Source organism: Austrofundulus limnaeus, unplaced genomic scaffold (genome assembly GCF_001266775.1).
Source record: "Austrofundulus limnaeus strain Quisiro unplaced genomic scaffold, Austrofundulus_limnaeus-1.0 Scaffold196, whole genome shotgun sequence".
In the NCBI taxonomy this organism is placed as follows: Eukaryota; Metazoa; Chordata; class Actinopteri; order Cyprinodontiformes; family Rivulidae; genus Austrofundulus; species Austrofundulus limnaeus.
Genome location: NW_013952598.1, coordinates 847,933 through 859,210, shown reverse-complemented (window position 1 = coordinate 859,210; position 11,278 = coordinate 847,933). Strand labels below are relative to the sequence as shown.

The 11,278-nt window shown below is 39.0% G+C and overlaps 1 protein-coding gene across 1 annotated transcript in view; it reads left to right on the top strand.

The window, feature by feature from the left end:
* Window positions 1–11,278, top strand: part of si:ch211-1i11.3 (mitogen-activated protein kinase kinase kinase 5) — a gene marked incomplete at its 5' end in the record, with an annotated part of 23,068 nt that extends 11,790 nt beyond the window's left edge. The window contains 17 exon segments of the mRNA XM_014018595.1: window positions 304–399; window positions 1,511–1,595; window positions 3,014–3,147; window positions 3,527–3,654; window positions 4,192–4,328; window positions 4,410–4,515; window positions 4,593–4,750; window positions 5,533–5,734; window positions 6,273–6,441; window positions 6,610–6,775; window positions 8,012–8,197; window positions 8,283–8,388; window positions 8,678–8,924; window positions 9,068–9,180; window positions 9,913–10,010; window positions 10,099–10,175; window positions 11,104–11,278. Of these exon segments, the coding sequence (XP_013874049.1) occupies window positions 304–399; window positions 1,511–1,595; window positions 3,014–3,147; window positions 3,527–3,654; window positions 4,192–4,328; window positions 4,410–4,515; window positions 4,593–4,750; window positions 5,533–5,734; window positions 6,273–6,441; window positions 6,610–6,775; window positions 8,012–8,197; window positions 8,283–8,388; window positions 8,678–8,924; window positions 9,068–9,180; window positions 9,913–10,010; window positions 10,099–10,175; window positions 11,104–11,200 (2,305 nt within the window). The 3' untranslated portion in view covers window positions 11,201–11,278.

Here is an 11,278-nt window from a genome sequence, read left to right as displayed (position 1 = left end):
GCTATGACGTATGCGGCCGACAAATTCGACCTTCGGAGGACCCGTCCTGCCGTTTTGGACACAGCCTAATTTTCTGATATGCTGAATTTGAGATTTTCATTTGTTGTCATTTGTAATCATCAAAATTAAACGAAATAAACATTTGAAATATATGAGTTTGTATGTAATGTATGAATATAATATACAAGTTTCACTTTTTAAATGGAATTACTGAAATAAATCTACTTTTTCATGATATTCTAATTTTATGACCAGCACCTGTAAATAGCGTTTGTTGTTATTTGGTTGTTTTTTTCCTTAAAGTGTGTCAAAGATTGATGAGCGGAGTTGCTTCCTGTACGTCCACTACAACTCTGATGACTTCCAGCTTTGCTTCCCCACAGAGAGTCATTGTAAAAGGTGAGTGACTTGTGAAGCTGTGAGGAAATAGTCTGGTGACCAACAGACTGAGGAAAAAAATGGAAACATTAGGTCAGAGCTTCGGTCAGTTTTCAGACTCACTGCGACCTGGATGTGAACAAATCATGAGATGCATGAGTCATATTTCCTCTCTGCCTTCCAGAAAAATACTCCTCAAAACACGTCGTCTTCAGTTTCACTTTAAATACACAACCTTTTGTGGAATTTAACACCAGAAATAGTTCAGTTACAAAACAATTATATTTTTAGGATGGCCTATTTATTTATTTATTTATTTATTTATTTATTTATTTATTTATTTGAGTATGACATTATTTTAGGAATGTTTTTATTGGAACTGTTTCCAAGGAATTTAATGTAAAACTGAAAGAATATATTTTTGTGTCAAAGTACGACTGTATGAAACTTTATTGGAAATGCGTGTGTTTTTATAGTGATTTGCATTAACTATTTTTTTACGCTACACTGTTGCTTTTATGCTTTCTCTTAATGGGTCATACAGATGCAAAGTTATTAAATGCAAAAAAAAATATTGAATTTTTTTAAAGCAGTTTTGTTTTATAGGTCAAACAGAAATTAAATATTTGTTAGTTTTCCTTGTAGCAAAATCGCAAATTTACTTTTTATTAATTTTAGAGATCAGAGCGGACTGTATGAAAAGATTTGGTAGAGAGACGGGAGTTAAAGCTAAATGTTTAATATAGTAAAAATGCATCGATTTTAAGCATAAAAAAGATTTTACACATTAAAAAATTAAATCATAAAAAATTGTTTGAACAAACAAAAACTAGCATTAGAATTGAATCCTTTATTTTTCATTGTTACACTTTTTGTGTTTGACTGAGGTCTAGATGCATGTACAAATGTAGCCACTGTTGTATGTTGGCATCGTTTCATTGATTTAACTTTTACTTTTTTTTTAAAATCATAACATCATGTTTTTGGAACTGAATGAAATGAACAGAACACAGCTTCCGTTCTAATTGAAATCTCTTGCAAAAACACAGATCTGATTGTGAATTTCCTGTTTTGTTTTTACTAACAAGAAACACACCAGTTTCAACAACTATTCCTGTTTTTTTCCCTCTAGTTTCTGCGAGTTGGTGAACTCACTGCTTCACCAGGCTGAAGACTCGACTCTGGACCCACAGCATCAAACTGAGGAAATACCCGAGGTCGGTCAATCCTCATTCCTGACACAATGTTTGCTCTATTTTAAACCTGTCTTGTCTGAGAGGAAAAGGAAGAAACCCAGTGGCGCCTGCAGGTGTACGGCTGTACGCACTGTGCGTACTTTGAGATTTTCCTTTGAGTTAAAAAATGGTTTTATAAGCATTACACTTTTTTATGATTTTTCACTCTTTAGGATTACAAAAATGGTGGACAAAATAAAATAAGAAATTGTCTTTTGTCAGAAGTTCCTGTACATTCATCTGTGTGCATCTCTTGGGGTGGGCGCATGCGTCCGAAACTAAAGTAATTGGTTAGTTTGTTTTGTTTATTTGGTGGCTGCCCTGGTGCTTTGACTGTGCGGTGAAGCTAACTAAACATGGGTTAGTAGACTTTTAAACGGTTAAACCTTGTGGAAATGTTTACGAAAGAGTAGAGAAATAAAGTGCCGTCGCTTTGCCCTCTGGATGTAACTGACAGCACCTGAGCCAGGAAATCTCTCCTCCCGCGGACAAAGCTAGCTTCTCTCTGCCTTCACCTCCTCAGTTACACCTCTCCCACAGGAGCCCAGCAGCTCTCAGCCACAGGTAACTTTAACCACCTGGTTTCAGTCAGACCGTTACCTTTTTTCAGTTTGAGCAAAATGTGTTCTGAGCTGAGGGTTTCTTGTCGCTCCACATCTTGTTCCCCTTCAAAAAAAAAAAAAAAAAACCTCTGAATATCACCTTTCACTGACCTCATCCTTTAATCAGTGTCTGTTTTGCTGCGTTTTTACATAGTTTCCACTACAGTCTGCATAAATTCTTGCCCTATTTTTATTTAATTTAATTGTTTTTATGCAGTGACTGCAGCGCGTTATGACTGATCTGATGCTGCATCTCTGTCTTCCTCTCTCTCTCTCTTCTTCCTGCAAAGGACGCAGACAGAAATAAGGTGGTGATGTTGCAAACTGCAGCCACTAAATAGCAAACATTTGTGGATTTTTAAATTTTCTTTCTTTGACATTTCGTACTGTGACGAGTCAAAGGCGGGACAAATGTCCTATGGGACAGATGCGCATAGCGCTCCTGTGGCTGTCGGTCAGGATCTGGCGCGGTGCCAAGTTGATGTTCCTGTGTTGCGCCCATGTGGCCTGTTTTTGTGTGGGTCAAGTAGATGGGTTTGTGCGTACCCTCCAATAAAATCCTGCAGGCGCCTCTGAAGAAACCCAACTGCATTTATAAATGAACCTTATTCATAACATAGTGTAGCCTTTTCCAAACATTTTCCCTTTAAATGTTGTGATAAAAATGTGAAATTCCAAGTTTTTTTGCCAGAAATCTCTGCACCGTGWCGCTTTCCTTGCCTGCCTATAAAATTCCTCACAGTTCTGCTTTATTTTCCCCCCTCACTCATTCATGCTGCTTTTGTTCTCCTCCTTCAGTACATTTAYGAGACCAATGAGAATGGTAATAAGGTGGTTCTCGGGAAGGGGACATACGGAGTGGTGTATGCTGGGAGGGACCTGAGCAACCAGGTTCGCATCGCCATCAAGGAGATCCCTGAGAAGGACAGCACGTAAGACATCACTCATTCCTCTTATTTCCACAATACCCTTGGCATGAATATTCATTGTAGATGAAATGTGGCTTTTGAAGTTAGTGGTTGGAAAAAAATTAAAATAATACCAAGGGGAGTGAATACATTTAAAACCACATTGCATTAATGCGACTGAGCAATCTTTGTGTATTTGACAAACTGTAAGGATGGTAATGCATCRTTAAAGGATTTTAAAATGTTGAAACAGCAGATTTGCTATCCTTGTAGATGAATGTGTTCTGATGCAAACTAATATCAGTTCTATATCATGTGATCATAAAATCTATCATGTCAGCTGTTTTGTTGGTGAAATTAAACCAATCACACGTTTTTTTTTTTACCTCTTTGTCTACCTCAGATACTCCCAGCCCCTCCATGAGGAAATAGCTCTGCACAAACGGCTCAAACACAGGAATATTGTTCAGTATCTCGGCTCCGTCAGTCAGGATGGTTTCATCAAGATATTCATGGAAGAAGTCCCAGGAGGTTCAAACTTTAACAATTTTAAATGCTTGTCTAACAGTAAGATTGTGTCATTGTGTGAAACTTTGTTCTTTCAAGGACTGGAAACTTTAAAAGTACCCTCAGCTTGGTTTCTATCAAATTACAGAACACACAAGAGCAATAACTGCTTTTAAGTCTGACTTTCCCATACAGGATGACTTTATTTACAGGATGATGCATTTATTAAGCATTTTGGATATAAAATGTGCAGATAAACAAATGAAAATGTGATTATGCAACATGAACAGGAAACCAGAGTTGGMTGTTTCCAAAAATATCCTGCCTACTGAGGAAAACATTGTCAGACAATGATGCAATTCTCTGTCAAAAAGAACACGTGATAGGAAACRAGTTCGGTGTGTTTCTTTGTTTTAATGTGACAGTTTGACAAAGATATAAAAACAATTATATTTTCTTGTATGTATTTATTTAAAATCTGTATATTTTGAGCTTTTTTGCAGTCTCAGTTTATATAAAATAATATTTTCCATCTTGTAATGTGTTGCACTCTTAATATAGGCAGTTTGTCGTCTCTTCTTCATGCTAAATGGGGTCCTCTAAAGGACAACGAACCCACCATCATCTTCTACACCAAGCAAATCCTCGAGGGGCTGAAATACCTGCACGATAATCAGATCGTCCACAGAGACATTAAGGTGAGCTGAGTTTGATTTTAGAGACAATTCATCTTAATTCTTCAGCACAAGTTAGGAGTGATCGTTTTGTGTGTGCTTCAGGGGGACAATGTTCTGATTAACACCTACAGCGGCGTGTTGAAGATCTCAGACTTTGGMACATCGAAGCGGTTAGCAGGGATTAACCCGTGCACTGAGACCTTTACTGGTGAGACTTGRATGTTAGATGGGAACTGGTGAGAGTTGTGGCATTTCCTGACCCCTGCGCTGCTTTGTTTTTTAAAGGGACTCTTCAGTACATGGCTCCAGAGATTATAGACCAAGGACCTCGAGGTTATGGGAAGCCTGCAGACATCTGGTCCCTGGGGTGCACCATTATAGAAATGGCAACAGGCAAAACACCCTTTCACGAGCTGGGAAGTCCTCAGGCAGCCATGTTTAAGGTAAATAAAGCAGAGTTGTGTTTATGTTGACATGTTACCATGCGAGTAAATTTAAGTACACGGAAAGTTGGCAGCTTCTACAGCCGTGTTTACATTCAGTGCATCCTGCAACAACTTGCCTCCCACACGAGTTCAGTTTGACTTTTCCTCCAGTGAGTCTTCAGCAGAGTTGCCAGACAGATTTAGTTACAAAACGGAATCCAAAACATATTTTGCTGCATTTTTTATTTTTTTGCTGCCGTGTCCATCTTGTTCCACGTGAAATTGCAGACTTTTGTGCCTTTTTAATAATTTACTCCTAAACAAAAATTATCATTTGGTCCAAATTAACAAAACTTTAATTTTCTCAAGTGCTAAGTATATTATTAAAGCAAAAAATCTGAGGTAATTGTCATCATCATAATGATAATTTGGACATTGGTTCTCCAACATTTTCTGTTTTTATGCTTTTATTTTATTAGTGTTTCAGTGACATTTTGTCTCTAGGTTGCTCATTGGAGTTTTTCTAATTTCTGTTAAAAGAAACAATTAAAATTTAAGAACTGCACTTTGCTAAAGCATAAAAATATGCTGCTTCATCCATCTCTGACTATACAAAAACAGATCCTAAGGAGTGGATTCACATGGAGGTCCCACCCTGCAGTTTGAGACCCACTGGTTTAAACACATACAGTATTTGTTATACGAGTACCATATACAGAACATTAGTGCACCACAAAGAACCAGAAGGGTTTTCCGTACATTATTTGAGTAATTCTACCACATTCTTATAAAAATTCCAGGTCGGCATGTTTAAGATCCACCCAAATGTCCCAGAGTGTATGTCCGACCAGGCCAAGGCTTTCATCATGCGGTGTTTCGAGCCAAATCCAGACCRCAGAGCCACGGCTGCAGAGCTGCTCATGGACCCCTTCCTCAGGTCGTCCCCCAGGAAGAAGACCAAAGCCCAGCAGGAGTCAGAACTGGACGATTCAGCTCACGGTTGTAAGGATTTGGTTCACACACTCAGTCGTTATTTTTTCTCAAATTCCTTAAACCTCTTAAAACCTTAGACATTTTTTATTGCTTTCTGTCTTTTTTGTTAACGGTAAAACAGCTGATTTGACTACATCAGGGCTTCTCAAACGTTTTGCGTCTGGGAACCCCTTACAGGGGAGAGACATTTCCAGGCACTCCCTGTAAATGTACATGCTGATTAAGTTATTTACTGTCATTTTAACCCCTAAATGTAATTTATTTTGGTTAAGTATGTTTGTTTTACTGGCCTATGTGTATATATGCACATTTTAAAATGAAATTAAATAATTAATAATTTATTGTAATTTATTCTGGGGACCCCCAAGCTATAGCTCATGGACCACTGAGAGTTCYAGGACCCCAGTTTGAGAATATATGGACTACATGTTTTGGATTAATTTTGCATTAYCATCAAATAGTTTTTATTTGTAATTTTTTTTGCTTTAGTTGTGTGGTAAACGTGCATTCTGAAAACTAGGAAATGTGTCTCTCTGGGGTTTCGCAGCTGATTATCACCGCAGCCTGTCTGTGCCCATCTCCATCCTCGTGGAGGACACGGACTCGTACTCTGATTCAGCTGATTTGGCTTGTTCTCTGGACCTCAGGAGGCACCAGTCAGTCATCAGGGCGGATGAAATCTCGCAAAGCCCACCCACCGCTAACAGCTACCTGCTGTGAGTGACGTTATTACTGTAAAGACCGTCTGTTTCTGTGTCAAACCACACTGAGGTTTAAGTTCTAAATTCATAATAAACAATCTTTCTGTTTAGAATAGAAACAACACATTTACAGCTCTTTTTATTTCTGTCTGAGTTCTCTTTTCATTGCCTCCTCCTGTTCAGAAGACCTGACGACTCTTCTTCAGACATGTCCAGTCCAGCCTCGACGGAGGAGAATATTGGTCTTTTCATGCTGCGAAAGGATAGCGAGAGGCGAGCGACGCTCCACAGAATTCTCACAGAGTACATCACTCATGTCATCTCTAATATACAGGAGTCTTTGTCTCAGGTGGGTGGAGGGGGGAAAGAAAACAACAGCATGTCTGAAAACATGACATTTTAAACAGATGTTGATGAGGATATTATAAAAAATGATCTATAATTTGAACACATTCAGATTAAGATCGGTACTATGAATGAAGATGAGTTTTTAAATACAAGAAGAATRGGCCTCATGCAAGAACATGTTCGTATTCTTATCCTAAATTTCTCTTACTTTTGTTCGTACAAAGGGTTCGTACGAACATGCCACGTCAGATTCAACAAACTCTTCTATCTTCAGGAAAAGTGTGTAAATGAGCTGCGTAAATTCCACCTGTTCGTATCCAGCTGCTCGTGCACGCGAGAGGAGATTAGCATAATTACCACCCCAAAAACACCATATAAGGCTGTGTTTCCTGCCTCAGATACAAGGAAGTGTCCATTCATGAAAATGACAGCGAAAACTAAAAAGAAGAACTTTACAAGTTCAGAGATTGAAGTCCGTCTGTCAGAGATCCAGAAAAGAAAATCTGTCATTTTTAGCAGSTCAGCTGTGGAATAAAAAGAGCTGCTAAAAGTATAAACAACTGTGTTAAATCATTTTCATTTATTCAGAAGACACAGCGCTGCACACCGTCACAGGTGATCTCAGTTGCGGTTCTGAAATAAGCATTTTAAAATGTTTTCAAAATATGTCTGGCACTTTGGACAAAACCCAGGACTCATTGGAGAGATTATGTATCCCCCCTGGCTTGGGAACGTCTCTGAGTCCCCCAGGACGAGCTGGAAAGTGTCGCTGGGGAGAGGGAAGTCTGGGTCTCTGCTGCTGCCCCCGCGACCTGATCCTGGATAAGCCAGCCGGACGGACAATTAATATTGTTAGTCTAAATTATTACATTTAAAATTATAACTCTAATTCAAGCAGAATAGCCTATTGTCAACGTAATTATGGAGTGTGATTTATTTTCAACTCAAATTATCTTCAAACTAATGAAATATAAAGTTATTAGTGAAGAAAACCCATCTGGATAACAGCAGACTGACTGCTCGTAAAATATACGACAGGTCTGGACCACTCGTRARTTTTGTTCGTATCTGAAAAAAATCTTAGAATACGAAAACATTGGTGAATGCCACAAATTCTCCTAAATCACTCGTACGCACAATTTAAGAACAAATCTGTGCGTACAAACGGTTCTTGCATGAGGCCCAATGAAACTACATCCTCATGTTCCAGTTTTTTTCYTCCTCTCTCCTTTGTAAGAACGATGAGGGCTCATCACTGAATGCAGACCACATCGTCACTCTTATCACCTGTTTGCGAGACAACATCCGCTCTCCAGACAGAAAGCGACTGACCAGTGGTCTGCTCAATCTCCGCTCTACTCTTTTAGCTGCGGCAATACCTCTGAACAGCCTGCAGGCGGTGCTCTTTAACTTCCAGGATGCAGTAAGTCTCTAATGAGCCAAGAGTTTTCCTGTAATGAAGCTGCTGTGTGTGTATCGACCTTAAACAACCTTTTTACTATGTGTAGGTGAAGAAGGTGTTGAAGCAGCAACAGGTGAAGCCTCACTGGATGTTTGCTCTGGACAATCTGCTGAGACAGGCAGTTCAGGACGCCATAACTGTCCTACTTCCAGGTAAAGCTGTTATATGCTCTCACTGACCAATAAATTAGTTGCACCTGTTCATTCTTGTTTAAAGCAAATCTCTGATTATTCAGCTGCAAAGTAGCACAGACATTACCAATGTTTACAAAATGGTTTGAGATGTATTTGGATTAAATAATCCAAATGTATCAAAAAAACAATTAACCCCTTCAGACCTGAACCTACTGAGGTTCACATAAAAATCCAACATTAATTATTCTCATTTTATCTGATTGTTACCTTTGTTGCTGACCTGTGTTACCCTCTTCCTGCCTGTTAGAGCTGAAAATTCATCTGCAGTCGTCATTTGAAGCTGAAGACGTCAACTCGGACAAGCAGCCCGCCGACCCGGATTCTCCCAAAGCTTTTGTTCATGACCAGCTGGTGGCGCCAGCAGACACGCAGCCGGCAGGACTTGTGTACGGGAACAGGTCTACAGCCAGTTTAACCTCCTCTGCTGATGTCTTCATCATCGGCACCTCTCCCATCAGCGAGAAACTGAGAGACATGCGGAAAGAAACTACGCGGTATTCAGCTGCTTTCATGATTCTGTGATCAACATGCTGTCTATGATGATTACATTTTCTTCATCTTCTATCTACAATTAATAATGAACAACTCTGTGCGTCAGTAGATAGATGCTGAGAGCTGGTGTCTGTTTGTGTTTCAGACTGTTGGACCAGCTGAGTGAGAAGGAGCRAGAGTACCAGGAGCTGCTGAGGAAATCTGTCCAGAGGAAGCAGGAACAGATCGATGCACTGAGGAGAACAGCTGCCAGGGAGGGTAAAGCTGTTTTCATCACAAACTAACAAACAAAACTGGTATTAAATCTGTGTCATGAAACGCTTCAACATCTGCACTAAAGACACAGATGCGAGGAGTATAGCCTYAAAACCATCCAAGTTCTACGAGAATGACAAGAAAAATTACAGTCCAAGTTTTACATCTGTTTTTTTTATTGTTTTGTGAGAATCATTTGGTCATCTACTGTAGGGTTTAGAAACTGGTTTTAACAACACAAAACAACCAATTTGGTAGAGAAATAAAAGCATTTAAACAATGTCATTTACACATCAGTTTAAACACTTACTTTGATTCATTTTAGCACTTCATGCTTGTCATGATCAGATCTGTATTCACTGATATGATCGTACTGTTCCGTACCACTAAAGATGAAGCTCTTTCTATAATCTGACTTCAAGCTGCAGTCTGAACAGTATCACATCAAAGGACAAAGCTTCGGTTAATATAATTACTGTGTCTTCACTGTGGCTGCAGTCGATCCTCACCACGCCTCAGTTTAAGGCTTATTTCTGCCAGAACTGGTTTTTGTCTGAGGTTTGGTCTGTTGGGCTGCAGATCAGCAGCCACACTACCCAGACATGAATGATCGTCTGAGTAATGATTATGTACTTTAATGTGTTTTGTAACAAGAACATTAACACCACCTAATGCTCCATAAGTTAGTGTTAAGGTCAGACGGAGCTTATTAATGGTAATATTTCCACATTGCAGAGGCTGAGCTGGCCTTAAAGAAAACCTCCACCGTAGAAATAAGGAGTTTGATTCACTGGCTCAAGAGTGTCCCTCTGGATCAGGACAATATTGATAAGGTTAGTTGTTTTRTTTTTATCTTTTTATGCCTGAAGTGGGTTGGTATTACTCATTTGTTAGTTACATCTGTGTCATCCTGTTTGTTAGCTGCTCTCTGATGAGTTCACCTTGGACTGTCTCCTCAACGTGGCCTCCAGGGACGACTTGGTGTACTGTGGGTTAAGGTGAGCTGCCTCCACTCATCATCCTCACACAGGGTTGCCCATGCAGAAACAGGAGCACATTGCTTTGTGTGCAGCAAACGTTCACAATGTCTCAAGTGAATAAAGATGTGGCAGCTGCAGTTTTCTGGGCTGATTTAGACTTGGAATTTTATGAAGGTCTGACTTAAAAATTCCCACAAACAATTATAATTAGCAGCATATTTTATTTATAAACCTTTTTTATTCTTGATTAAAATATGTAGATATTAACAGTAAAAATAAAGTTTTGTATTTTAATTTTTTTAATCCATCTTTGGAATTCTACTAATAATATCCTGCAGGATTTTGGACAGAGATACAGTATTTGGATAAATAAAACCCAACTGATAAATGCAGATAATCTATTTTAGTATAAAATAAATAATTTTACTTGGTAAGATCATTGAAATCACTTAATTTGACTCAAGAATTTTGTCTTACTCCTTTGGCAGACTTTTTCAGTTAATTTGAGTCAAATTTCCAGGCTAACAAGRTAATCTAGCATGTTCTGTTCTTTAGTAAATCAGTCGCAAAACAAGATGAAAAAGATTTTATTTGGCTGGATATATAAGATTTTAAAACTTTGTTAGATGGACATTTCTTGCAGTGCATGTTTATTTTATTAAAACCTTATTTCATTACTCACAATATTATTGTTTTTTATTACAATATCAGATCTAATTAGCCCTTTTGCTGCTATGATTCATCCGTGAACCAGAATTTTATTATGTTTAGCTATAGATTCATTCAAAGACTGAGGGGTTGTGGGGGCTTATTCAATGTTAAAATAAAACAAATAAAAAAATCATCTGATTCCATCTTTAGCTGAGCAATCAGTACATCCCTTTTAAAACAACTGCAGTTTAGGAAGTTTTGTTTGTAATGTTGCATTTGGACGTGCGTGTTTCAGAGGCGCCGCTCTGTGTCGACTCTGGGCAGCCATCACGGCTCACAGGAGAACCCGGCTCAGCACTCACAAGGAGGAAAGCGAGGACACTCACCTCTAATGGCTGCTGATGCTGTGCATCACAGGACATGTTCCCTGACAGGCTGGTCCTGTCGGAGCCGCAGGAAGCAGAAGAGCT